Source organism: Eumetopias jubatus, unplaced genomic scaffold (genome assembly GCF_037043125.1).
Source record: "Eumetopias jubatus isolate StellerSeaLion01/CBP00866 unplaced genomic scaffold, mEumJub1_p1.0 scaffold_2, whole genome shotgun sequence".
Lineage (NCBI taxonomy): Eukaryota > Metazoa > Chordata > Mammalia > Carnivora > Otariidae > Eumetopias > Eumetopias jubatus.
Genome location: NW_028274808.1, coordinates 51,023,413 through 51,050,871, shown reverse-complemented (window position 1 = coordinate 51,050,871; position 27,459 = coordinate 51,023,413). Strand labels below are relative to the sequence as shown.

Below are 27,459 nucleotides of genomic sequence, written 5' to 3'. Positions count from 1 at the left end.
AAACTAAGCCGGGAGTGCAATACAGGCCGAGGAAGTTGAGCCAGGGATCATACTTTAAGGTTGGCAGGAAATGAGTCTGAAGAGGTCGCTCTCAGGGTCTCCAATGCCACCTATTCAACTCTTTGTTTTCAGGTGTGATATCAGCTTAGCGAAGACTTATGTTTCAGTAGTAGCTGTGAGAAGAGAATGGTGTAGAAGCACAGGGGCATTTACACGTTCCGCACAGCGAAGCGCGCCTGATTTCTCCCGCCAGAGCCCCTTCGCGGCTGTCCTGCCCTAGACCACCTTCAGGGACTACAAGTCCCGTCATGCAGTCCCGTCATGCAGCGAGGACGCGCCGGGAGCCCGGCGACCTGCCCCGCCCCGCCCAGGCTCCGCCCCCGCCCCGCCCCTCCCGCCAGCAGCCCCCTCCCGCCCGGCCAGCCCCGAAGAGTTGCCCGGTGGCCGCGGCAGACGGAAGCCGAGGGAGAGTCTCGGCGGCAGCAGGATGGGGGACTCCAAAGTGAAAGTGGCCGTGCGGATCCGGCCTATGAACCGGAGAGGTGAGAGCCGAGCCCGCCCGGGGCCGCCACGGTGGAGCGGCAGGTGCCTGGCGCGCCCTTCCCTCAGCCGCGGCCGCCGTGTGGGGTCCGACCGGTCCCGCCCCTGCAGTCCGCGTCTAGGCGAGAGAGCTGCCGGCGCGCCCCGAAACCTCGTCCCCCGCGCCCGCCAGTCCTGCGCGGGGACGCCCCTCCCCTCTCCCGCACCGCGTCCCAGGCGCCCCGGGCCCCACGTCCCGGTCCGCTGCCCCTTCCGCCGGCGCTCCCGCCCCGCCCCGCCGCCCTTTCGCCCTCTCGCCTCCCCTGCCCTTGCAGGAGGGCGCTCTGGTCCCTTGCCCCGGGCTCGCTTCCTCCTCCCCCCACCCCTGCCCCTCGCTCGTGCCCCGCCGCGTCCCCCGCTTTCTCCTTGCCAGCTGTCAGAGTGGCCCCCGCCCCTCGTGTCCTCACCCCTCCAGCCTGCCCGGGACAGCCAGGGACCCCGAGGCCCCACGTCTCTGGCCCAGTCACCCCAGCCCTGCACTTCTGTGGTCCGTGGCAGGAAGAAATGGCAGGGAATTTGGTTTACTCCTGAGAAAGCACTCAAGTGCAGAAATTCCTCGTCTGCGTTTTTCACTTTATGTACGTTTAGCCTGGACGGTCATAAAGAATTGTAAAGACTTTGATTGAAATTGGGTAAAAGAGATGCCCTTCCATTCTTTTTTTGACTGTTGAGATAGTTTTGTTTTTGCTTGCAGTCATATTCGTCATCTCTCGACAATAAATAGTTTAAGTGCCAAGATTCTTGTGAAATTGTATCTTTCAGACATTCTCTCAATTCTGCAGGGAGGGTAGAGAAAGCAGATAAACCGAGTACATTTTAAATCATCTTTAGTCAGTCAAATGGAGTGAGGAGAACCCCCAACTCAAGTACCAAGAGGAGGTGGGCTGGGCCTTGGCTTTCATGCTTAAGTAGCATCGTGACTGGGCAAGTAACTTGAAATGAGATAATATATTTGAAAACACTTTCTATACAAGGCTGTTATTGAGATTACTGTTACAATCCCAGCAGATGACTTTTCAATTGATAAGACTCTTAACTAATCAAAATCTTGTATCAGAATCACTTCTAAGACGTTTTTGCAACTTGTTCATAATCAAGTGTTAAGTCTGTAGAAATTATGAGTTTTCCTTTTCTGTGTTGTCATTTGTGTATATTGAGATACACAGATCAACCAGTTGGCAGTATGTTTTGTTGGGTTGTCCTTCTTTTGGAAGTTGGTTTATTTCTCTTAGAGTCATCTCTTCTATTGGAGTTGGTGATTCCTCCTTTCCCTGCTAGGTCAGCTTAAGGCTGTCACGTGACATAGAAGAGTTCCTCCTTCCCGCGGCCCGCCCCCCCCCCCCCATGAACTTAAACTAGTACACGTTTTGGGGCTTCAGTCTTTCCTTTGACAAAATTAGAGATCTTAGATAAACTCTGAAAGTTTTCAGAAACTTCTGTTCTTAAGTGCTCAGGCATCTTTATTCAACTTTATTACCATCACAATGATTAAAAAAAACAGGAAAAAGCAAGCCACATAAAACAACTTTATCTGGATTTGATTCTGAAAGGATGATTTCAGCACATTCTTAAAATTGCCTTTTCACAAAAAACTTGGAAATGTCAGTGCTAAAAAGATGCAGCTAACCAACCATCACAAAAGACCTATCTCAGATAATTAGAATCCTTCCCTGTTCCCCTCCACCCATGAATTTCAGTTTTTGAGGGCAAGTACTATTGTTATAAATTGTCATTAGTTAGATTGTAATAATTGGCAGGATCAGAGTTTCCAGGGACACTCAGAGTAATAATAATTTTAGCTGTGCAGTGGATGTTAGTTGTTCCTTTGGTTGAACTCATTTCAAAACTAAGGTTTATACATGGATCCATTGCTCTATTAATAGAAGTGCCTTATAATGGTAAACTGCTTCCCCCTTCATTGAGTGCCATCTCTTACCTAGCCTTGTATTTCCCAGATGCATATGGACTTCTTTTTGCTGTGATTACCACAATAATTAAGGTTTTTGGTTCTATTTTGTCATGAAGTTGTCATTTACATAAATCTAGAAGTAATGGAATACATGTGGAATTCTAAAGCTAATGATTTTTTTCTTTTTTTTAAGATTTCATTTTTAAGTAATCTCCACACCCAGCATGGAGTTTGAACTTACCACGCCCAGATCAAGTGTTGCATGCTCCGCTGATTGAGCTAGCCAGGCTCCCCTAAAGCCAGTGATTTTCAAACTGCTGTCTGGAATTTGTTTAAAAAGACTAAAATAGAAATGTATTTTCTTTCCAGTAATTTTGAAAAGAATCATATTACTTTGACTAATCATTACTTCTGGGAAAATTAGTGTATTAAGTAAGTAGTAGTGTATAATTACGACAAATAGTAAACTTCTAGTCATAATTATTTCTCTTAGCATATCAGTTCAGGATGCAACCTCAGAAATCACGCTTCACAAGCAAGAATTAGAAGAGAATGGGTTACCAGGATGATGAAGTTTTGCTGTATAGATTCTGATATTTGGAATTATATTGGCTACTTTTTGAGGAAAACTGAAATTTCCAAGAAGCTTCTAGCATACCATTAAGTTCTTCGTGTGATTCAGTATCTGTGCTAAGGTGTTAAGGTAGTTAGTTGGTTTCTTATTTAACATTTATTATGGAAGTAAGAGTTTCAGTCTTTTTTGCTAAATTATATGTGGGTTTGGGAAACATAGTTATTTCGACATTAAGCATTATGCCCTAGTTCAATAATAGCAAGAATTATAACGGCTACTGAATATGCTTTTGTCAGTAATATTTTTTTGTTATATATTTTAACATTGCAGTAACAAAACAAAACATAAAAGGGAAAAAGTCTACGACATCCTTCCATTTTAACAATTCACGCTCTCATTTTCTTATTTCCATTCTAGTTTGTGCTCACATGCATATGTAAGTTTACCTACTTTTAATATTACAACTTCTGTTTTTGCTTTTCTTCATCTGAAATGTGTCCTTAAACAAGCTGAAGGAAAGCTGTTAACTTGATTTGTCATGAGATCTTGAAGTTCTTGTTGCAGATATCGTTTGGTTTTTCATGTTATTTTTCAGACTTGGACAACTCACCAGGTAACTCTGGTTGTGTTTTTCTATATACTGTAAGGAACACCCATTCATAATTATTAGCCAGTTTAATTATTGAATGAACTGAAAGGTTTACAAGCATAATCGATGGTACTGGCTAGATCAGTGACACTCTCCTGTTTAGGAATTTGAAGTTTTATAACTTCAGATGGTTTAAAAAATACTTCATATTTACTGAGTGCCTGCGAGGTGTCTAGCTTATATTAGATATTACAGGATCATATTGCCTGTCTGCAGAGGACTTCCCATGGTTAAATATGTATAAGATCAACTGCCAAAATAAATACATTTACATCAAAAGGGTTTGGAAAATACCTTTCCTATCTACCTAGCCTAAGGTAGTGAAACCAAGAATTACATTAGATATTTAGTTGGAGAGAAAAATAGTGAAATGGGTTGTTAGGGAAAATGGATAATAAATATATTTCAACAGGTATTTCTCAAGGGATTACTTTGCATTTTATAGTACTTGATGCAGTGAAAGCATAAAGAAAGAAGAATATACCGTTTGATAGAAGTCAGTGCTTAAGTAAATCATGGTCTAGAATCTCAGTGGAAGGATTATTATGTAGATATTAAAAATGATGAAAATCAGCATTATTTACCAAGGAAGACAGTTTCCTATGTTAGCAGAAAAAGCAGAATGGAAAGCAGTATGTACAACTGTACAGTTGGATCTGTTGTTATGATTCTTACTGTGTAAAAATGTCAACAGAAATGGGCAAGGGCTAGAAAGAACATGAAAAAATGAGATTGCTTGTTCCTGTTGGGAGACTCCTATGTCCTGAAAACTCTCGCTTAGTGTTGACTGCTATTGTAGTGTTCAGGTTTTTAAAGTGTGCTTTATGTTTCATGCTCATGAGGAAATGGCTCTCCTGTGAAAAGATAAGATTAAAAGGTAAACAAACACCTATCGCAGATTGCCAGGTGAGTGATCGGGAAATACAGGAATTCAGAGGAGTGAAGGATCCCTGGAAGCCTGGTGATCAGGGAAGGCTTCTCTGGGGAGGGAGAACCTTGGTTAGATGTGGGGGGAGGAAGCTTATGATCAGAATGGGTGCCTGGTAGCAGGTGAGGGGAGAGCGTTGGGTCTTTGGGGAGGAAGTATGGCCTGAGAGCAAAGGCACAGAGACAGGAATGAACCAGGCAAGTTTAGGTGGCAGAGACAAGAAAGCCTGCCAGAAAGGAGGGTTCTGTGAGCTTGACTAGAGAAGGATGAGATTAGAAAGGTAGTGTGGAATTGCAGGGAGCCCTGAGTGCTATCTAGGCCCAAAAGTCTGGGTTAGGGTGGCTGGTCCACGTGCTCTGTTTAGCTCTGTAGAACTTTGCATGGATCTCAGACACAAGCATGAAGGAGGAAGATTGCCAGGTCTTAGAGCAGGATCAAAAGCCTGGGTAGATGCCTGATTCAGGGCATAGCTGGGTAACATTTAAGAGCGGGTGGTGAATGTAATGTATGGTGATTAAGATAACAATAAAAAATTATTAAAAAAAAGAGAACGGGTGGTGAAAATGAAGCCATGTGAATAGGAAGAATCAGGACGCTGGTCAAACTTAAGTAAGCAGTCAGGACTCAGAAGACAAGGTGAGACTGAAGAAGTAGGAAGCTGAGAAAACACACTGGCAGTCTGTGAAGACACAGGTGATCTTTAGGAAATGAAGGGGCTAGGTAGCAAGGAGATTCTGAAACAGGAAGGTGGTTTTGACCCTGAGGTCATTGGTGGTCTCAGAGAGATAACTGATATTGGAGTCGAGGATGGCTGTGGATGGAAATTTCTGACATACTTTCTAAAACAGAAGATCCTTGTTTTCTAGCATCTGCTTGATATGCTAATGGAGAATGAGACACACATCTATTACAGCATTGTTTTGTTTCTACTGTCTCTGCTCAATGACTGAAATTGGGATTTATCCATATAGGGCCAGAGGCTTTTGGAGAAGTACACATTTATATGATAAAATAAAATAAAAATTTGTTTGAGTTGGCTTTTACTTTTACCCCCTCACCTCCATAAAGCAATGACTAATGTTTAACTTTTCTAGTCCTTAAGGTCTGAAGATGGAGGAAACCACTGACAAAACTATTCATTATGCTGATGAATGGAGATGTTTGTTGAGTGGAAATGGATTATTATTGATGTCTTGACTTGCTGATCAGGTTCCCCTTGTGTTAAACAGAGCACGTTTAAAAAAAAAACTTGGCAGAGATGAGCAGTGTAACTTATGGGGAAGTGTGTGACACTAACTGGTCTCTGGGACACAAATCCGTGACTTAATTGGTACTGGGCTTGAGCTTTCAGCTACTGTAGATATCTTTAAAAGATGGTATTAGCCCATTCAATATGTGTTGATTGAAGAAAAGAACAATAGCTACTTCTTTTTTGGAGAGCTTTCTGTTTGTGAGCTACAGAGTTGAGTATTTTTTATACATTGTTTTACCCTTCAAACGAAATTTGGAAGGTAGTTTATGGAATTATCATTTAACAGAATCTCAGAGAGGGGTAAGTAAACTTCCCCAGAATTATAAGACCAGTATTTTAGAGCCTGGATTTCACCTACTGTGCCATTAAAGCCTATGCTTTTACTGCTGATTTGGACATGATGATCTTTAAAGGGACCTTGCATTCTTGAGTTTACATAATTTTCAAAGAGGTACAGGATACACGAGAAGCATAAGTCATGATCTTTGACCAAAGGAGCTCACTGTCTTGTTGGTAATGAGATGCACAGGTGAGTCAATTACAAGAATATATGTACACAGTGATGCCACTGCATTATGAATTAAAGAAATGGGAATGAGACTTGAGAATGGTAAGGACTGTGCTGGAGACAATGGGCAGGGAGGGAGACATGGCAGATGGGGTACAAAACACAAGTCATTGGAATTAATCTATGTGTTTTTACCTTGCTCATAAGCTAATAAGTTAGCTAGTTACTGGTTCATGGATGCTGGTAGAAGACATGGGACTTCTGGGTCAGAGGACTTCCTCATGGCATGGCAAGCAGTGTGAGTAGCTCCCCTTGCTTGCCAATCCCATACGGGTGTGGAGAGTCCAGATGGCTGCTGTGCAAGCAGTGGGTTTGTGTTGCATCTGAGGGACACTGGGCTTGGGGAATCCATTGTTTTAAGTGGTAAGCAAGCCTGCTCTTTGTCCCAAAGGAAGACCTTGTCCCTCAAGGTTGCTGGCTACGAACACAGTCCTGAAAGAGGGGCAGGGTAAAGAGCATCTATGGCCTAGCATTCTAGGTATACCCAGCAAGCACGTGTCAAGGTGGCATGGAAGCAACTGAAATTTAGGAAATGCTGTTGCATTTGGGTCTGAACCTAAGGGACTGGAGATGTGTGGAGAGTCACACATTTGGGAGCCATTACTGTAGGTAGAAGATAGAATACCAAATTAAGGTGTGTGTGAAGGGAGAGGTCACAGAGGCCAAGAAGAGAGACATAAGGAGAAGCAGATAAAAGTAATATGGAAGCCCAGGGCATGCCTGGGTGGCGCAGTTGGGTAAGAGGCTGACTCTTGGTTTCGGCTCAGGTTGTGATCTCAGGGTTGTGAGATCAAGCTCCACTTGGAGCTCCATGTCAGGCTCTGTGCTCAGTGCAGAGTCTGCTTGAGATTCTCTTTCTCCCTCTGCCCCTCCTGCTGGTTTTCTCTCTCTCTCTCTCTCTCTCTCTCTCTATCAGATAAAAAAAAAAAAAAAGTAATATGGAAGCCCAGAGAGAGAATGTGTCAAAGAATGAATAGTCGGTAGTCAGATATCACAGGAATGGCACATAATTGTGTTCAGTGGATTTGGCATCATGGCGGTCAGTGGTAATTTTCAGAATAATTTTGACTGAATGAATGAATGAGTGTTCATATGTTAATAGTGGGCTGAGAAATAAGTGGGTTGCCAGTATGGTGGCAGTGAATATACAAGTTTCTTTCAAGAAAGTGGTATCTGGAATTGTACTGAGGAACAGACCTTTTTTTTAATGAGATGTTTGAGCCTCATTATAGACAGAAAGAGCCAATAGAGAGGGAAATTTTTGAAATATGGGAAGAAGGGGATAATTATGTATTGGCAAAGGTCTGGAGTACGTAATTTTCTTGATGAGGTAGATTCTGAGGTTGTTATTTGAGAGTAAGAAGAATTGGTTTGGCTGGGATCTTTGGAGTAGTGATTGTTTAGAAATGTAATTGAAGAACTCTAACCATATTTTATATCTATTGAGGGTAGTGGGATCATTCTTTCTAATTTTTTTAAGGTATAATTCATCAGAAGTGTACAACGCAGTGGTTTTAGTGTATTTGCAGAGTTGTACAACCATCACCATTATCCAGTTGCAGAACATTTTCATCATCCCAAAGACTCTGTCCCCACTAGCAGTCACTGTCCACCCCCTTCCCCCAACACACACCCATCCCTCTTCCCTGCCCCTGGCAACCCCTGCACTACTTCTTGTCTCTATGGATTTGCCTATCTGGGCATTTCATATAAATGGAATCATGCGATATGTGGACTTCCGTATCTGACTTTTCACTTGGCATAATGTATTCAGGGTTTAGCCATGTTGTAGCATGAGTCAGTACTCATTCCTTTTTAAAGTTGAATAATATTACGTGATATGGATATGCTGCATTTGTTTACTCATTCATTAGTTGATGGGCATTTGGCTTGTTTCCACTTTTTGGCTGTTATGAATAATACTGTTGTGAACATTTGTGTATAAGTTTTTTTTTTCCTTTTTTTCTAAAGATTTTTATTTATTCATTTGCGGGAGAGACAGAGAGAGAAGAAGCAGGGGGAAAGGCAGAGGGAGAGGGAGAAGCAGACTCCCTGCTTAACAAGGAGCCCGATGCAGGACTCGATCCCAGGACCCTGGGATCATGACCTGAGCCGAAGGCAGACGCCCAACCATCTGAGCCACCCAGGCGCCCTGTGTATAAGTTTTTGTGTGGATGTATATTTTTATTTCTTTTGGGTGTATATATACATAAAAGTGGAATTTCTGGGTCATATAGTAACTCAAACTTTTGAGGAACTGCTAAATTGTTTTCCAAAGTGACTGCACCATTTTATGTTCTCACCAACAGGGTATGAAAGTTCCAATTTCTCCATGCTTTGCCAACACTTGCTTTGTCTGTCTTTTTGATTATTGCCATCCTAGTGTGTGTGAAGTAGTATCTCATAGTGGTTTTGATTTTCATTTCTCCAGTGTCTAATGATGTTGAACATCTTTTCATGTGTTTATTGGCTATTTGTAGATCTTTGGAGAGATTTCTATTCAAACTATCATTTTATTTTATTTTTTATTTTTTAATTTTAATTTTAATTTTTTTTCAGTGGGCTCCAGGTTTAATGTGGAGCCCAGTGCGAGGCTTGAACTCATGACCCTGAGATCAAGACCTGACCTGAGGGGTGCCTGGGTGGCTCCATTGGTTAAGTGGAGGACTTTTGCTTTCAGCTCAGGTCATGATCTCAGGGTCCTGGGATTGAGCCCCACATTGGGCTCAGTGCTCAGCTCAGCCACAAGTCTGCTTGAGGATTCTCTTTCTCTCTCCCTATGCCCCTCCCTATGCTCTCTCTCTCTCAAATAAATAAATCTTAAAAAAAAAAAAAAGAGCTGAGATCAAAAGTTGGATACTCAAATGACTTAGCTACCAAGGCACCCCTCAAACTGTCATTTTAAAAATCGGGTTTTCTTTTTATTATTGAACTGGTAAAATTATTTATATATTTTGAATACCAGTCCCTTATCAGATAAATTATTTGCAAATATTTTCTTGATTGTTGTGGGTTGCCTTTTCATTCTGTTATTGGTATCTTTTAAAGCACAAAAGTGTTTTTTTTTGTTTGTTTGTTTTAAAGATTTTATATTTAAGTAATCTCTGCACCCAATGTGGGGCTCAAACTCACAACCCCGAGATCAGGAGTTGCATGCTCCACCAGCTGAGCCAGCCAGGCACCCCTGCAGCACAAAAGTTTTTCATTTTGATCTGGTCCAATTTATCTTTTGTTGGTTGTGCTTTTGATGTCATATGTAAGGGATGATGACCTAACTCAAGGTTATGTGGATTTATGCCTGTATTTTCTTCTAAGAGTTTTATAGTTTTATACTTTATATTTAGGTCTTTGATCCATTTGGAGTTAATTTTTGAATGTGATGTGAGGTAGAGGTTCAATTTCTTTCTGTTGCGCGTGGATACCCAGTTGCCCCAGCACCATTTGTTGAAATGACTGTACTTTCCCCATTGGAATGTCTTGGCACTCTTGTCGAAAATCAATTGACTGTTGAATTTATTCACAACCTTTTGGCTAAGATCAAGTGAAGAGAAAGTTACAGTGAGCTTTTTAGGAATGTCACCAGTAGGTAAAGGGAGGTACATTTATATTTCTGAGTAGTATATTTGGTTTGAAAATTCTTAGTAATTTTCTGGAGAAATAGAAAGCAGATTACTACATGGGCAACTCAGACTTACTTTCTTCACACTGAGAATGATGCATTTCCTCAGATGGAATATGAGTTATGTAAAGGGAGTGTCCCAAACCCTGCCCATCTTTCACTATGATGTCATTGAGGAATGAGCCATAGCTGATTTATGCATTGAAGGAAGACTTGTTTCAAATTATTGTTCACTTTTACAGGGTGACTAATTTGCTGGCTGAGTAAGCTGAATTGTCAGCTGTTAATATTTTAATATTCATCTTGAGGAACTTGATCTAGAAAAGGATCGTGTTCGGGAAATAATATGGGATCTTTACTGTTAGTGGAGTAAATTTCTTTCTTTTTTCTAAGGACTCATGGATACATCAAAGCATTCATGGTTGTCAGTATGATAGAGCTTCATTAGTCATGATATAAACTTATAGTATTACTTAACTTTAGGATCACTCTGATTTTTTATTGGTTTTCAGACATAGTACTACTTAAATCCCAATCTCATTATTATAGGCTTCCCTAGGAATAAACTGTTGTCCATGTGTTACTTATTATAATAATGGTGAGCATTTAGTGCTATTTTTTTTTATTGTGGTAAGGTATATATAACATAAAATTTACCATCTTAAACCATTTTTATTTTTTTAAAGATTTTATTTTATTTAACACAGGGAGAGAGGTAGCGAGAGAGGGAACACAAGCAGGGGGAGAGGGAGAAGCAGGCTTCCTGCTGAGCAGGGAGCCCGATGCGGGGCTCGATCCCAGGACCCCGGGATCCTCACCCGAGCCGAAGGCAGACGTCTTAACGACTGAGCCACCCAGGCGCCCCTTAAACCATTTTTAAATGTACAGTTTAGTGACATTAAGTTGTTGTGTAACCATCACCACTCTCCACGTCTAGAACGTTTTTATCTTGTAAAACTTTAACTCTGTATCCATGAAACTCCCCTGTTGTGCCTTAAGCCCGGCTCCTGGCATCTACCATCTTACTTTCTATCTCTATGAATTTGACTACTCTAGGTACCTCATATAGGTGGAATCATATAGTATTTGTCCAGCTATCTTACTTGGCATAATGTCAAGGCTCATCCACATTTTAGCAGAATTTCATTCCTTTTTAGGGTTGAATAATATTCCATTGAATTATATACCACATTTTTGTTTTTCCATTCATTCATCGATGGATGCTTGGATTGTTTCCAGCTTTTGGCTTTTGTGAATACTGCTATGAACATGGGTATACTTTAATGCTGATTCTGTAAAGGCAGCTTATAGCAGCTAGGTCCTTATCTTTTTAATCTAAGTATTGTTCCAAATTAAAAGGAAGCTGTTTATCTTTTGGATTTTTGGTAGGTGTTTAAAAAAATTTTTTTTGTTTGTTTTTTGGGATGCCTGGGTGCCTCAGTTGGTTAAGCATCTGCCTTCTGCTCAGGTCATGGTCCCAGGGTCCTAGGATCGAGTCACACATTGGGCTCCTTGCTTAGTGGGGAGCCTGCTTCTCCCTCTGCCTGCTTTCCTTCTGCCTGCCGCTCCCTCTGCTTGTGCTCTCTCTCTCTCTGACAAATAAATACAACTTTAAAAAAAAATTTTTTTTTTAGTTTTTAAAATTCAGATTAAATTTAAGGCCTAAATTTGTTACTGTTATTAAATTACTGCTTGCTTTCTAAGCAGTGTAGAGCAAGAAGTTTTATTTTCTTTCTTTCTTTATTTTTAAAAGATTTTATGTATTTATTTGACAGAGAGAGACACAGCAAGAGAGGGAACACAAGCAGGGGGAGTGGGAGAGGGAGAAGCAGGCTTCCCATGGAGCAGGGAGCCAGATGTGGGGCTCGATCCCAGGACCCCGGGATCATGACCTGAACCGAAGGCAAATGCTTAAGGAGTGAGCCACCCAGGCGCCCTGAGCAAGAAGTTTTAAATGGAGAAAATGTCATATTTAGAATCTTATTGCAATGTAATTTTTTTTTTAAAGATTTTATTTTTAGGTAATCTCTACCCCCAGCATGGGGCTTGAACTCACAATTCCTGAGATGAAGAGTTGCATGTTCTACTGACTGAGCCAGCCAGGCGTCCCTGTTACAATATAATTGAATTCAACCAACTAGTAACATTTGATGGTACACTAGCTGTAGCATTTATATTAAATGTTTTTCCATATATCTGACCCTTAAACTGTCTTCAAATCTCACTGCTTTTATTTGCTTGGGTGTGTGTGTCCTGGATGTTCCATCCATATTCAAAACAACCTTGTCTTAGTATCTGTCCATCAATCAACAGAATCAGAGTGGGAATTTTGTTGATAAAAATGGAGCTACTGAAAGTGAAGATCACTTTTATATTTTAAAGGCCACCTTTAATGGGTATTAGATGTAGGGACATTTGTAAGTGTTGGGGTCTTTAGGACAAAATGAATTTAGGTTGAATATATTAGTTATTAGGTGATTCTGTGTATTGTATAGGATTTTCCTAGGATTGGTTCCTTTATCGTGCCATTTAATGCTTCCAAATTATTAGTTCTATCTAATGAAGTTATGAGACAGGGAAGGGAGGAGCCGTGAAGAGGATAGGGAAAAAGCATACAAATATTGAAGGAAAATGTTTGGATCCCTTCTCAATTCAAGATCATTTGAAATGAAGGCAGAGTACTTAGAAAATACTTGATTTACAGTTTTTCAGGCATGCATTCTAATGTGTACATCAGCATACAGAACTATACATGCAGCTCCTTTGCTCAGACCAAACGTTCTTGCAAGACACTAATAACTAACTTTGTGGTGGGTGGTGAGATAGTAGATTTTGAGTCACACAATACAATTTCCGGAGAGTTGATAATACATTTGTGTATAATACAGATTTGACTGTAAGGGGCCCGCCAATACAATATGGTCAGAAACCATTAAGGAGTAGTATTAACAAAGTATGGTGATTGCAGACTTTCTTGAGCTCTGGGCCTATAGACTTTAGTGCTAGTTGACCACAGTAGAACATTTGCTGCTTTGGGATTAGTCATCTATGCCTAGGTAAAACATAGCTCAATAGTTTTCTTTTCAGTTTTCTTTGCCTGAAAAATATGTTGGCTAAAAGAGAGACCGCTAAGTTTTTTGTACTTCTAGAATGTATCTTTGAGAACAGTTGTAGAAAAACCAATATAAGAAAAGTTGTGGCAGGTACAGGGAGGGAAATTTTTGTTTTTGCTTTTTTGTATTCGTCTCAGTTATGTAAGTTAAGATGAAAAAAAAAAAAAAAAGAAGTGACCTTTCCTGGCAGTGGAAATACTCTTAAGTTGTAATGAATATGACATTGACATTTGGCCAAGGTTCTTTGGGAAATACAAAATAGCTCCAGTGTAGTACAATTCCTTTCCTTAGGGCGCCTGGGTGGCTCAGTTGTTAAGCGTCTGCCTTCGGCTCAGGTCATGATCCCAGGGTCCTGGGATCGAGTCCCACATCAGGCTCCCTGCTCGGCGGGAAGCCTGCTTCTCCCTCTCCCACTGCCCCTGCTTGTGTTCCCTCTTTGACTGTGTCTCTCCCTGTCAAATAAATAAATAAATTAAAAAAAAAACAAAACTCCTTTCCTTAGAACTTATCTTTTGGTAATGGAGATAAGGCAAACAGTTTCATAATTTGGGTCAGAAAATGTAAGAATATAAAAATATGAAGGGTGCCTGAGTGGCTCAATCAGTTGAGCATCCTACTCTTTGTTTTGGCTCAGGTCATGATCTCACGTCATGAGATCAAGCCTCACATGCAGCTCTGCGCTCATTGCAGAGTCTGCTTGAGATTCTTTTTCCCTCTCCCGCTACCACCCCCACTCACACTCTCTTTCTAATAAATAAATCTTAAGAAAAAAGAATATAAAAATATGAAAACATAAATATGCCATGGCCTATACTTTAAAAAAATAGCTTTATTGAAAAAAAGAAAAAATAGCTTTATTGAGATAATTCACATATCATACAATTCAACCATTTCAGTGATTTTTATCATGCTCACATAATTGTGCAGTTATCAGCATAATCAATTTTAGTACACCTTCATACCCCGAAAGAAAACTATACCCATGTAACCACATGGTGACCATAGTTAGTGATACCATATTGCATATTTGAAGGTTGATAAGGGAGTAGATGTTAAAAGTTCTCATAATGGAAAAAATTTTTTGTAATTATGTATGGTGACAGATGTTAATTAGCCTTATGTGGTGAGCATTTTGCAATATATACAAATAGGGAATCATGTTGTACACCCGAAACTCATAATGTTGTGTGTCAATTATACCTCAATTAAAAATAAACAAAACACCATACCCATTAGCAGTCACTCCCCAGCCGTAGGCAGTAACTTGGCTATTTTCTGTCTCTGTTTGCCTATTCTGAGTAGAGTAGAATCATATAATGTGGTATTTTGTAACTGGCTTCTTTCACTTCGCACAAGCTTCATTTATGTTGTAGTATGTGTCAGTACCTTATTCCTTTTAATTGCCAAATAATGTTCCATTTTATGGATATACTAAATTTATCCATTCATTAATTGATGGACATTTGGATTGTTCCACTTTTTGGCTGTTATGAATAGCCAAATACTAGCATTATGAACATTTATGCACAAGCTTTTGTGTGGACCTAGGTTGTCACTTCTAATAATATAATATACTATAATATAATATACTACAATATAATAGATGATATAATATCTCATATATAATGTATATCTAGGAGTGGAATTGACAGGTCATATGCCAGCTGTCTGTGTAACTTTTTGAGGAACTGCCGGACTGTTTTCCAAAGTAACTACACCATTTTATCTTCCCATCAATAATGTATGAAGTTTCCAATTTCTCCGCATCCTCCCTAACACTTGTTATTATCTGTCTTTTTGACTATCATTACGCTAGTGTGTGAAGAGGTATCTCATTGTATTTCTGATTTACACTTCCCAATGTGTAATGATTTTGAGCATCTCTTCTGCTTATTGGCCATTTTTGTATCTTTTTTTTGGAGAGATGTCTATTCAGATCCATTGCCCATTTAAAAATTGCATTGTCTTTTTATTATTGAGTTTTAAGAGTTCTTTATGTTTTCTGATACAAGTCCCTTGTTAGATATATAATTTACAAATTATTTACGTATTTGTTCGATTCTGTGGGTTGTCTTTTTACTCTCTTAACAGCATCCTTTGAAGTACAGAAGTTTTTCACTTTGATGCTGTCCAATTTATCTATTTTTTGTTGTTGTTGCTTGTGCTTTTAGTGTCTAAGAAACCATTACCTAACCCAACATCATGTGAGTTTACCCTTATGTCTTCTTCTAAGAGTTTTATAGTTTTAGCTCTTACACATTTATGTTTGTGATCTTTTGGAATCAGTTTTTATGCATGGTGTTCATTCTCTTTGCGTGTGGATATCCAGTTGTCTCACCACCATTTTCTGAGAAGACTGTAGTTTTCCCACTGGGTTGTCTTGTCAGAATTGTTGGCCATAAATATGACAGTATATTTCAGGACTGTCTGTGCCCTTGTTATATATGCCTGTCCTTCTGTCCTTATAGTAGTGTAGCACCACCTTGATTATGTAGCTTTGTAGTTAAGTTTGACATTGGTGAGTGTGTTCTTTCTACTTTGTTCTTTTTCAAGAATATTTGTCCGTTCCAGGTCTCATGCATTTCTATATAGATTTAGGATCAGCTTGGTTACAAAAAAAAAAAAAACTGTCCTGGGATTTTGATAGGGATTACCTTGAATCTTGTAGACCAGTTTGGGTGTATTGCTATCTTAATAGTATTAAGTCTTTCAATTCATGAATGTAAAATAATTTTCCATTTATTTAAGTCTTGAATTTCTTTCAACAGTGTTTTGGAATTTTCATTGTACAAGTTTTGTACTTCTTTTAAATTTATTTCTAAGTAGTTGAGTCTTTTTTTTTTTTTTAAGATTTTTTTTATTTATTCATTTGCGGGAGAGACAGAGAGAGAACAAGCAGGGGGAGAGGCAGAGGGAGAGGGAGAAGCAGACTCCCTGCTGAGCAAGGAGCCCGATGCGGGACTCGATCCCAGGACCCTGGGATCATGACCTGAGCCGAAGGCAGATGCTTAACCATCTGAGCCACCCAGGCGCCCTGTAGTTGAGTCTTTTTGATGCTATTATAAATTGTTTTCTTAACTCCATTTCTGGATTTTTTATTGCTGATGTATAGAAGCACAACCGATTTGTGTATGTTGATCTTATATCCTACAACTTTGCAAGACTTGTTTATTCTAATAGTTTTAAATGGATTCCTTAGGATTTTCTATGTACAAGATGATATCATTGTAAATAGAGATAGTTTTATTTCTTTCTTTTCAATCTGGATCCCTTTTGTTTATCTTACCTAACTGCCCTGACCAGAACTTCTAGAACAATGTTGAATAGAAATTGTAGTCATAAAACTTCCTTGTCTTATTCCTGATGTTCGAGGGTAAGTCTCTAAGGTAAACCACTAAGCATGACATTAGCTGCAGGTTTTTATAGATGTCCTTTATCAGGTTGAGAAGTTCCCTTCTATTCCTAGTTTTTTGGGTGTTTTTATCATGAAAGAGTGTTGTATTTTTGCCAAATGATTTTTCTGAAATAAATTAATTAAAAATGACCATTTTCTCTTTTTTTTTTTCTTTCTCTCTTTTTTATCCACAGAAATTGACTTGCATACCAAATGTGTGGTGGATGTAGATGCAAACAAGGTTATACTTAGTCCTGTAAATACTAATCTTTCCAAAGGAGATGCCCGGTAAGTTAAGAAACAGTGTTATGTTCAGTGGATTTTTTAAATGACTGAAAGCAACAATGGCTGCTGAGCTGAAAATAACAAATGCTTCATTACTGTGTAGAGACACATAGCTGTCTAATCAAAGAGGCGAGGTCTATAATATGGAATGACTAAGTGCCAGAATGAGTGTTGTAGATAGCAGTTGTATCAGAAGCTCAAAGAGAGCTTTAGGGCAGAAGGTGGAGTAACTGAGGAAGCCGTCTTGAAGGAGACGGTACCAGCTAGAAGATTAGTAGGATGTAAATGGGAAGAGGTTGGGTAGAAGAGAAGACCTTTAGGTTGTTCCTCAGCTTGGATTGTTTTTACTTCTGCCACGTTGAATCCTGTCAGTTAGAGCCCATTTCAGGTGCTACTTCTTCCTCAAGGCATTCCTGCATCCTTCAGTGACTCCTTTCCTCTAAATCCTTGTAAACTGTAATCTGAATCACCTAACTGAATTAATATACCTTGTTTTGGATTGCTACTTGTAGCTCTCCGGTGGATTTTAAGGTCTTGAAGGGAAGAGACTCTCTGTCAGGGGTTGAAGATGAATCGCTTCTGGATTTGGATGATAGTATGAACAAAAGCAAGGGCCAGAAAGTGTAAAGAAAGCAAATTTGGGGAAGAAGCAAGAGATTCATTTGGTTTTTCTCAGCAAGTATGGGGAAGTTAATTTAATCAAACAAGCTAGGTTCAGATTACAGAAGACCTTGAAAGCCAATAAGGAAATTTGACCTGTATTTTTATGGGTAAGATGTCATCTTTGACAGTTTTTTAATATTGTGGTTAAGGGGGTGTATTAGGAAAGGTTGTCAGTTGGCCGTGTAGAGAATGGTTGCAAGTGGGGAAAAACTGGCTTTCCATAGAGATCAGCTTGATTTCAGAGATGTTTTTCTACTGACCCTGGAAGTAAATTACACAAATTAGAGAGACAGTACCGTCCATGGTGCTTTGCTGGAAGTAGATACTTCAACTTGTAGAGACAATGTTGTGTATGGAAATACATACAGAAGGCACTCCATAAATGTTCTTTCAGGTTGAGTCATTGAGTTGAAAGGGCATTTCTGACTTGGAGTCAGAAAATCTTAAACCCCTACTTAACTATGTTGTTTTTAACTAGTAGCTTCTAAACTAGTAACTAGTTATTTTTAACTTTTTTCAGTCTTATCTGTATGTTGTATGCCTTACCAATCTCATAGAAGTGTTTTCTGAAGATCAAATTAGTGATTGTTAAAGTGTTTTGTAAAGTGCTGTGTAATTGTTCAGGCTTATTGTCTTTGATATAGAGCTATTTTGTAAGTATCACTAGGATATGGGTACTATCAGATATGATGTTATTAGGGTGTAAAGGGTATAGATGTGTCAAAAATGATGCTAGGATTTTGAGCCTGCTCATTGATTGATCTGTTGTTCTGAGTGTTAACTGAAATCATTAATATGGGAGGCTGTTTATTGTTCTTAGAATTTGAATTCTGGAGATTGTTGCTTTATTTGGAAATGTGGTTACCTCTGAACAAACTTGGAGGCAATATCCTATGGTAGAAAGAGTGTAGGCTTTATCTGTAGACTGACTTGGATTTAAATTCTGGCTTTGCCACTTGGTAGTATGGTTACCTACCTGTGTTCCTTATTTATAAAGTGTTTTAGTTTTCTAAATTTTCTATTGCTGCATAACCAATTATCTTTAAAAGCTTAGTGGCTCAAGGCAACAGTAATCATTTATTAGCTCATGGTTTCTGTGGGTCAGGAATTCAGACAGGGCTCAGCAGGGATGGCTTGTCTCTGCCTCATTCTGTCCAGGGCATAGCTGGAAGACTTGAAGGCTGGGGATTGGAATCATCTGGAGATGGCCCTGTCACCCAGATCTGGTGGTTGATGCTGCCTGCTGGCTGGCGAGGTAGCTGGGGCGGTAGGCAGAATACCTGCTCACAATCTGGTGTCACGTTCCAAGGGCGAGTGTCCTGAGAGAGCGACAAAGCCGATTGGAGGTAGCATAGCCTTTTATGTCCTAACCTTGGGAGTCACACAGTATCTTCTGTCACATTCTCTTACTCAAGGCTGATCTAAAGCTCTAAACAATTTCCAGAAGAGGAAATACAGACTCATCCTTTAATGGAGGAACATTAGTGTCACATAAAAGCCTTTGGGAGGAGATGTGTGTTATTGTTGCTGCCTTTGGAAAACACAGTCTGCCACAAGTGTGTAATGGTATCCCCCTGATAAAGTTGTTGTGAGAATAAAATGACAATATAAAAGCTGAAAAAAGATATTTTCTTTCCTTTTGAGGTCTTTAAATCTCAAGGGTTTGTGAAAGGATTAAATAGCTCTTCTAGAATATCTTGGATGGCTCTTTTTTACATATGCTGCAGATACAAATTGAATATCACTCAGTGCTATAGAGGATTGTTCGATAAAAAACTTTAAAAAATGCCAACTTCCAATAAGGTTGGTATGTAATGGTTTTTGATGAAGTAAAGTTAAGCACAGATTTTTAAAAAACAGCTTTTATAGGGTGAAGTATATATAGCTTGATAATTTTTCATAAGTTGAACATAACTCCTGTAAGTGGCACGTAGATAAGAACTGAGAACATTGCTGGGGCACCTGCCTGGCTCATTCGGAAGGGCATGTGACTCTTGGTCTCTGGGTCGTGAGTTCAAGCCCCATGTTGGGTGTAGAGGTTACTAAAAAATATAAGTAAACTTAAAAAAAGGAAAAGAACATTGTTAGTATAATAAAAGATTGCCTTTTGAGAAGTACTTTTTCTTTCCTTTTCTTTTTAATTTTATTGATTTATTTGAGAGAAAGAAGGAGCAGAGAGAGGGGCAGAGGGAGAGGGAGAAGCAGACTCCCCACTGAGTAGAGAGCCCGGACGGACGTGGGGCTCGATCCCAGGACCCTGAGATCGTGACCTGAGCCAAAGGCAGATGCCCAACTGACTGAGCCACCCAGGCTCCCTGAAAAGTGCTTTTTCTTTCAATATACTATCAAGGTGAAAACAGAAAATAGAAATTTTGGAATGTAACAGTCTAGCAGTACATGTTGACCTCATTAAATGTGAAGAAAAATTGGAAGAAAACATAAATTAAAACCTATTTTATGTGATATGAAGTTAATTACAGTCTAGTTTGTAGAATGATTAATCCATAAACAAGTTATGGTTTTATAGGAGCTGTATTTGTAACTAGAGAGTTAGGAATTTAAAGTTAACATGTAAGTGATTTGAGTCCATTTAAATTAGTAGTCAGAAAGGCTCAAATTTTTTCTTTAAAAGCTATAAAATTCTTGCTTTTAGAATAGTATCCAATTCTATTCCTCTAAAATCATGACTAATTTTATATGTATATTTAACAACTCAAGTTAGTATACTTTGAAAGTGGACATACATACTTTTAAAATAATGATTTGTAATTTTTCTGATTAATTTTGTATTAACTTCTGGCAGTTTCACGATTTGATGTTTGTGCTTATTAAAACTAATAGAAACCCTGGTTAAATGAATGGGTAAACCGTTTCTAGTGTAACAGCTTAATCATGGAGATTTGGGAAACATTTCCTGCTGTGCTATATATGGGATTTCAAAACCGCTCTGAAAAATAAGATGCTTAAAATTCAGAATATTATAACACGAGGCTAAGAGATTAAGAATGCTGACTTTGGAGCCAGAAATCCTGGATTGAATGTCACCTTCACCACTTACCATGTGTGCTGTGGAGCAGGTTACTTAATGGTCCTCTGCCTCAGTTTATTCATTGGTAAAGTGGAGATTATAATAGTACCTTTCAGTAGGTTGTTATGACAATTAAAACAATTTAAAATATGTAAAATGGCAGTGCCTGGTATACAGTAAACCTTATATAAATGTTAGCTGTTACTTTAAATATTACTGTTACTGTTATTATGGGCTGCATTTATGATGTTTGGTGAGCTATAATACAACTTCAGAAAGGAAGTAAAAAATTTTTTTAAAGATTTTATTTACTTATTTGACAGAGAGACAGCAAGAGAGGGAACACAAGCAGGGGGAGTGGGCGAGGGAGAAGCAGGCTTCCCGGAGCAGGGAACCTGATGTGGGGCTCCATCCCAGGACCCTAGGATCATGACCTGAGCCGAAGGCAGACGCTTAAGGACTGAGCCACCCAGGTGCCCCAGGAAGTAAAATTTTTTAAACCAAAATGTATTCAGTTCAATACTAGAGTATACATGCTTATCAAGAAACTGTCTAGTTCTAGGGGTGCCTGGGTGGCCCAGTTGGTTGGGTGTCCAACTCTTGATTTCTTCGGCTCTGGTGGTGATCTCAGGTCGTGAGATTGAGCCCCGTGTTGGGCTCTGCGCTAAGTGCGGAGCCTGCTTAAGATTCCCTCTCCCTTTACCCCTCCTCCCCAGCCGTCCCCCCACTCACACATGTACTCTCTCAAAAATAAAAAATTAAAAAAAATTAAAAAAAATTTAGTTCTGTAAAAATTTCAGCTTTGCAAAGTCAGAAACTTAATTTTATCTAGTTTGCCCCAGTTGATGGGGCTCTTTGGGAGTAACGTGCCATGTGTTAGAGAGCTTGACCCCTAATTTGATGTTTACAGTGAATAAAATATCAACTTACTTGGGAAACCAGGTCAAAACATTGATGTAGCATAGGGTAAGAACAAAGGGACATTTTATCAAATACGGAAAAGATTAAGGACGAAGTCTATTTTATAGCACTTTAGTCAAACGCTAGAGACTGATACACTTGCATCCGACTGAGCCGGCTGGGCACCCCCAGAACAGTCCCCTTTTAAAATAGCTAAATAAATCTTTAAGCCTTATTTTGTTTGAATTAAAACAAAACTGAAACTCTTAAAACTTGTTGAACTTTTATCCTGTAATAAATGTTAAGGCTAGCTAGCCTGTCACCATAATAAGGCAAAATAGATTCTTAGGCTAAGGTTTATCTTCTATCTTTTGCCTTATTCCCTCCCTCCTCTGCCTACCAAAATGCCTTTCTTGCTAACGCTGGCTCAAGTTAATTGAAATACTAATACTGTTTTTTTTCTTTTTTCTTTTTAAAATACTAATAGTGTTTTAAAAGGGAGTAAGGTGTGATTTCCCATGGAGAGTGGCAGCTTCCACTTTATGAAACAGTTGTGTTATAAAAGTTACATATAGGGAATTTGGAAATGGGAATGAATTTTCCCATAGGAACTGACAGTTATTTCTAGTAAAAATGGTGTTCTATTAAAAAAGTGACTAGTTTGGCCCAGGACTCATGGAATCACACATTTTATATTTTGGTATGCAGCAGAGGTGCTTTATAGCTACTTCCCATTTTTATCACATGTGATTTTATTTATTTATTTATTTATTTATTTATAAAATATTTTATTTCTTTTTTTTAGAGAAAGCAAGAGTGAGAGAGGGAGCCAGTGAGCAGGGGGAGGGGCTGAGGGAGAGGGAAGAGAATCCCAAGCAGACTTCATGCTGAGCTAGGAACCCATTGGTTGTGGGGCTTAATCTCAGGACCCTGAGACCATGGCCTGAGCTGAAACCAAGAGTCAATGCTTAACTGACTGAGCCACCCAGACACCCCTGTCACATGTAATTTTAAAAAGATGTGTACTCAAGAGTTGTGATTGAATAAAATTCATAATTTTTCCTCCTTATCGAGGACATCCTGAAGTGAGAAAAGACTTTTTTTTTTTGGCTCTGGGTGTGTGGCAAAGAAGAATGTAATGACTACTAGTAACTAGTAGACTTTGGTGTCATTGTGCCAAAAGTGCCAGTTCTTTTACCTGCCATTGTTTTTGCACCTGGAGGGCTAGTATCAGCACAGTGAAAAAGGCAAATATCGATATTATTCTGAAAATAGTTCTTACCTCGAAAACCGTGTTGTCTTACCACATGACAAATTAAGAATCAGATTTAGGCATTAATTCACAAACTGTAAGAATTGGATGGTTGTCTTTAGTTTACTTATTTTTAAACTACTTTATTGAAATGTAATAAATATGCTATATAATTCACCCCCTTAAAGTGAACATTTCAGTGGCTTTTATTATATTTAGATTTGTGCAACTAGCATCATGATCCAATTTTATGACATTTTAATCATTCTATTACTCAGCTTTCTGTCTCTATAGATTTGAGATTTGCCAATTTTGGACATTTAATATAAATGAAATAATACAATACATGGTCTTCTGTGATTGGCTTCTTTTACTTAGCATAATGTGTTTGAGGTTTATCCAAGTAGCATTTATCAGTACTTCATTCCTTTTATGGTGGAATTATACTTCGTTGTATTTTGTTAGGTTTAATCCATTCATCAGTTGATGGATATTTGTTTTTTTCCCCACTTTTTGGCTATTATGAGTAATGCCTCTGTGAACATTTGTGTACAAGTCTTTGTGTGGACATATGTTTTCATTCCCCTTAGGTAGATATCTCGAAGCGGAATTACTGGGTCATATAGTAACTCCATGCTTAACATTTTGAGGAGCTGCCAGACTTTCCCAAAGCAGCTGTACCATTTTACATTCCTACCAGCAGTGTATGAGGATTCCAATTTCTTAAGCTTTTAAAGAACTCTCATTTACTGAAAAGGAAAATGGTGGTGACTCCGGCTAATTGGAGAATGCATACCCTGCCCGAAGGCATTCAAATTACAGTTAAAAAGCAAAACAAAACATTGTGCTGTCCAAACAAAACAGGTCTTGGCCAGATTCAGCCCTTGGCTGCTGATTTGGAACCCCAGGTTCTAGTATACTTTTCTGCTGAGCCGTACTTCTTGACAGGTTTTTAAAAATCGAGCAGATTTTAAAAAGTAACTATACAAGAAGGTTTAAAGAGTAAAACACTTTGTTTTAACCTAAACACTTTTATGTTAATTGATCAGGTTAACAAACCTTTACCAATACAATTTAAGCCTTCTGTGAACTTCCAATTTTAACCCCTTTCCTCTTTGTCACAGTTACCCACTTTCCTGAAGTTGGTTTTTTATCTTTCCCTTGTATTTATATTTTCTATATGTGTGTGTGTGTGTGTGTATACACACATATATATATTTGTAAATTGTTTGCACACCATTAGGTGTATGCAAGTGCCTTTTTCTAGTAAAAGGTCAGATATGTGACTCAAAGATTGACTACTTATACAGTATAATGTCTGATATTTATTTATTTAATTTATTTGTTTATTTGTTTAAAGCATGGGAACAGGACCCATGGGCAGGAAAAGCTGCCTAATGCCTGATTTTTAAAAGCAAAAGCAAAAAAAAAAAAGAGTGTTAATAGGAGCTAAAAAAAATCCTAAGTTCATCTGGGGAGGAAAGCTAAATGTTGGTATCTTATCAAATACTCTATTCCTCTTTTTTTCCTTCTGAAAAAACCAAACCAACACAAAAACTTTTCCTTCCTCATCTGTTGTTTGTAGTGACTTCCAAGCAAGAGCAGCAGTGAAATTGTTTTAGTGTACCTCCAACTCTTTGAGGAGACTATGGATCAATGAGCTATGCGCTTTCAGAGGTGGCTGCTTTAAATGCCAGAACTGAAACCTAAAAGGGAAGGAAATTCTCAGGAAAAATTGCATTGTTCAGTCTCTAGGCCCGTTAATCCACTTTTTTCTTTAGTCCTGTGTTTTCTGTCGTGTGTGAGTGTGTGTGTGCTAACAGTATAAGAATTAATATATTGAGAGTTTCTCTTACAATTCTTTTTCACCCTGCCCCACCAACTGTAAGATTTTAAGGTGAGAATTTTCTGAAGTAGAAAACATTTGAGAGTTAGACTTCAGGATCTTAATGAATCTGAACACGGATTTCTTTGGTATTTTGTGAGATGGCCTGTTCTTTCGTACATGTAGGAACGTCTCTTCAACATGGATGGAATTAGCCATAAATGGCACAGATACGCTGAGTTTTTCTGTTTTATAGTAAAGCTATGGTGCTTCCCTCTTTTTCCCATTTGGTCATGTTTAACCTACAGTTTAATTGATATGTGTGAAGCTGATAACTGCCAGTCTAGTGAGAATAATATCTGAGATGTTGATCTCAACCAGTACTGGTCAGTAAGTTCATTAAAATTCTTTTTATTCCTTCTGATTTTATACTAGACATCAGTTTAGTCATTATTACTTAACATGAGCAAAGCACAGTCAGTCCTTTGGAGGTTCGTAGTACTCTGAGCCTGGTAGAAGAATGAATATATGCATGTATATTCAAATAATGCAGAGTTTAGTGAGGCTGACACATGCTCATACATTTCTCTTGCAAATGTACTGAATACTGCTGCCTAGGGGAGGGCCTAATGCTGATAATTGCTTTGAAATATCAGAAGTCATTTTCAGAGTAATTCCTTGTTAGTGGAAGGCATCATTAGGTCATATTAGATAATGACTTTTAAAATTTCTCTACTGCTATATGGTTACTAATTTAAGTAAAGGTTTTAATTGAAGGAAGTCATGCAAAATGTAATTACGGTATGTACAATAGACCTGTTTGTTCTCTCTGCTGTGAAATGACTTGAGTGAGGCTAATAATTCTGCCCAAATAGAATTTACTCCTCTGGAGAACAGTATGGGGTATGTTTTAATTTCATAAAGAGGCTCTTCCTTGGGGAGCCTGTCCACCCTGATTATGTCAGAGTAAAGTGGGGAGAGCATTGTTCGGTGTACTCAGAAATTTTAGATGATTTTTCCCCCTCTTTTAAAAAATACTATGACCATTGAGTGTATAAATCATGTACTACTTTTGAATATAGTTGTGAAAATGAATCACAGAGACTCTTAAAAGCTAAAAAGATAATAAAAGATTATATTCATATCTTTGCACAGTTAATAGTAGTAAATAATCAAATAACAATAAATGTGGACCAGCAAAGGCTAGTAGATTGCCCAAATGAACTGTGGGATAGTGTGTTAGTATATCTGTCTGAACAAAAATTAGATTATCATAGTAGAATTGGTGATATTTTAGCATTGTCATTGGCTATATAAATATTATCTCATTCTTTTATTGGTACAGCAATATGAAGAAATAAACTGTTTTTTAAAATGCAAGAATAGAGAGTATCTATCACTGAGCCTGAAATACTACTTGTTTACTAACATTTGGTATAATGAGGACTCAGGGTTATTGTGTATGATTATGGTTGTATGTGTAAGTTATGGTTAATAGGAGGGGTGCCTGGGTAGCTCAGTTGGTTAAGCATCTGCCTTCAGCTCAGGTCATGATCCCAGGGTCCTGGGATTGATCCCTGTGTTGGGCTCCCTGCTCAGTCTGCTTCACCCTCTCCCTCTGTGTGCCCCCACCCCTCATGCTCATGCTCTCCCCTCCCAACCCTCTCACCTCTCTCTCTCTCAAATAAATAAAATCTTTTTTAAAAAGTCATGGTTAATAGGAATTAAATCTTTTGAATTTACCCAGAATTCTAGATTCAGCATAAAATTATGAGATAATATTTGGCATATTAAATATCTAATTTCAAATAAAATTTAGGTTAAACTATCATCAGGTCCCACTATTGAGGTGTTTAAAATTGTCTTTGTTTTTTGTTTGGCAATGCTTTTTTTAAGGGTTTTTTGTCTCAATCTCTAGTGTAGGAGTTGTTGCTAATATAAACTAGATATTGTGTAAGAATCTAGACTTTTCTTTTAAAGATGGAGGTAGCAGTGCTCCCCGAGGAAGCGTCACATGAGAGACCAATCTAACCCCCAAAATTGCTGTATCACAGTACCTTAGGAATCTTTATGATCTGTTCAACAGTTGAACATCAGCTTTTTGCAGAGTATCAAGCTAAGAGTTAGGATAATCTTTATTAATCCTTAGTTCCATTAAATTGTGGTCAAATTATTTTTAGTACAGAATGTCTGTAAACATACTAGTAGAACAAAAAACAAAGCAAAACAGAAAACTGAAGAGTAGAGAAGTTGAATTAGTCTCTTATGGACTTTGTAAGGTTAGATTTTTGCAGAGTCAGATTTGAAATAATTCTATTGTTTAATTTTGAGCATTGTGCATTTTTTCTATGAGAGTGATATTTAGCTAACATGAAAAATGATTTCTTTTGAAAATTAGTAGTTTAGGGTTCTGGAGCCCTTTTGCCTTCTTCCTAAGTTTGTTAAAGAAGTATCTTGTATGATGGTGAATTTTACTTTTGCTTTACTTTCGTCAAATCTCATTATATATATTTAAAATTAAGTAAAAACTTCTATAGAATGGGTTATAATTAAGAGCAATAATGAGGGGGCGCCTGGGTGGCTCAGTCGTTAAGCGTCTGCCTTCGGCTTGGGTCATGATCCCGGGGTCCTGGGATCGAGCCCCGCATCGGGCTCCCTGCTCCACGGGAAGCCTGCTTCTCCCTCTCCCGCTCCCCCTGCTTGTGTTCCCTCTCTCGCTGTGTCTCTCTCTGTCAAATAAATAAATAAAATCTTAAAAAAAAAAAAAAAGCAATAATGAGTTTTTAATCTTCCTGTTTTGGCCCATACATGAAACAAGTCAATAATCCTTTTGTTCTACTTTTAGGAAAACAGAAATAGAATTTGCATAAAGATCATTAAGTAGGTAAAAGCTGTATTTAACATTTAATTTTTAAAAACTT

At 38.6% G+C, this 27,459-nt stretch overlaps 1 protein-coding gene across 1 annotated transcript in view; it reads left to right on the top strand.

Moving 5' to 3' along the window:
* The first annotated feature begins 411 nt into the window (after positions 1 to 411).
* Positions 412 to 27,459, top strand: part of KIF13B (kinesin family member 13B) — a 196,845-nt gene continuing 169,797 nt past the window's right edge. The window contains exons 1-2 of the mRNA XM_028114271.2: positions 412 to 542; positions 16,780 to 16,873. Coding sequence (XP_027970072.1) covers positions 488 to 542; positions 16,780 to 16,873 — 149 coding nt within the window. The 5' untranslated portion in view covers positions 412 to 487. The remainder of the gene's footprint in view (positions 543 to 16,779; positions 16,874 to 27,459) is intronic.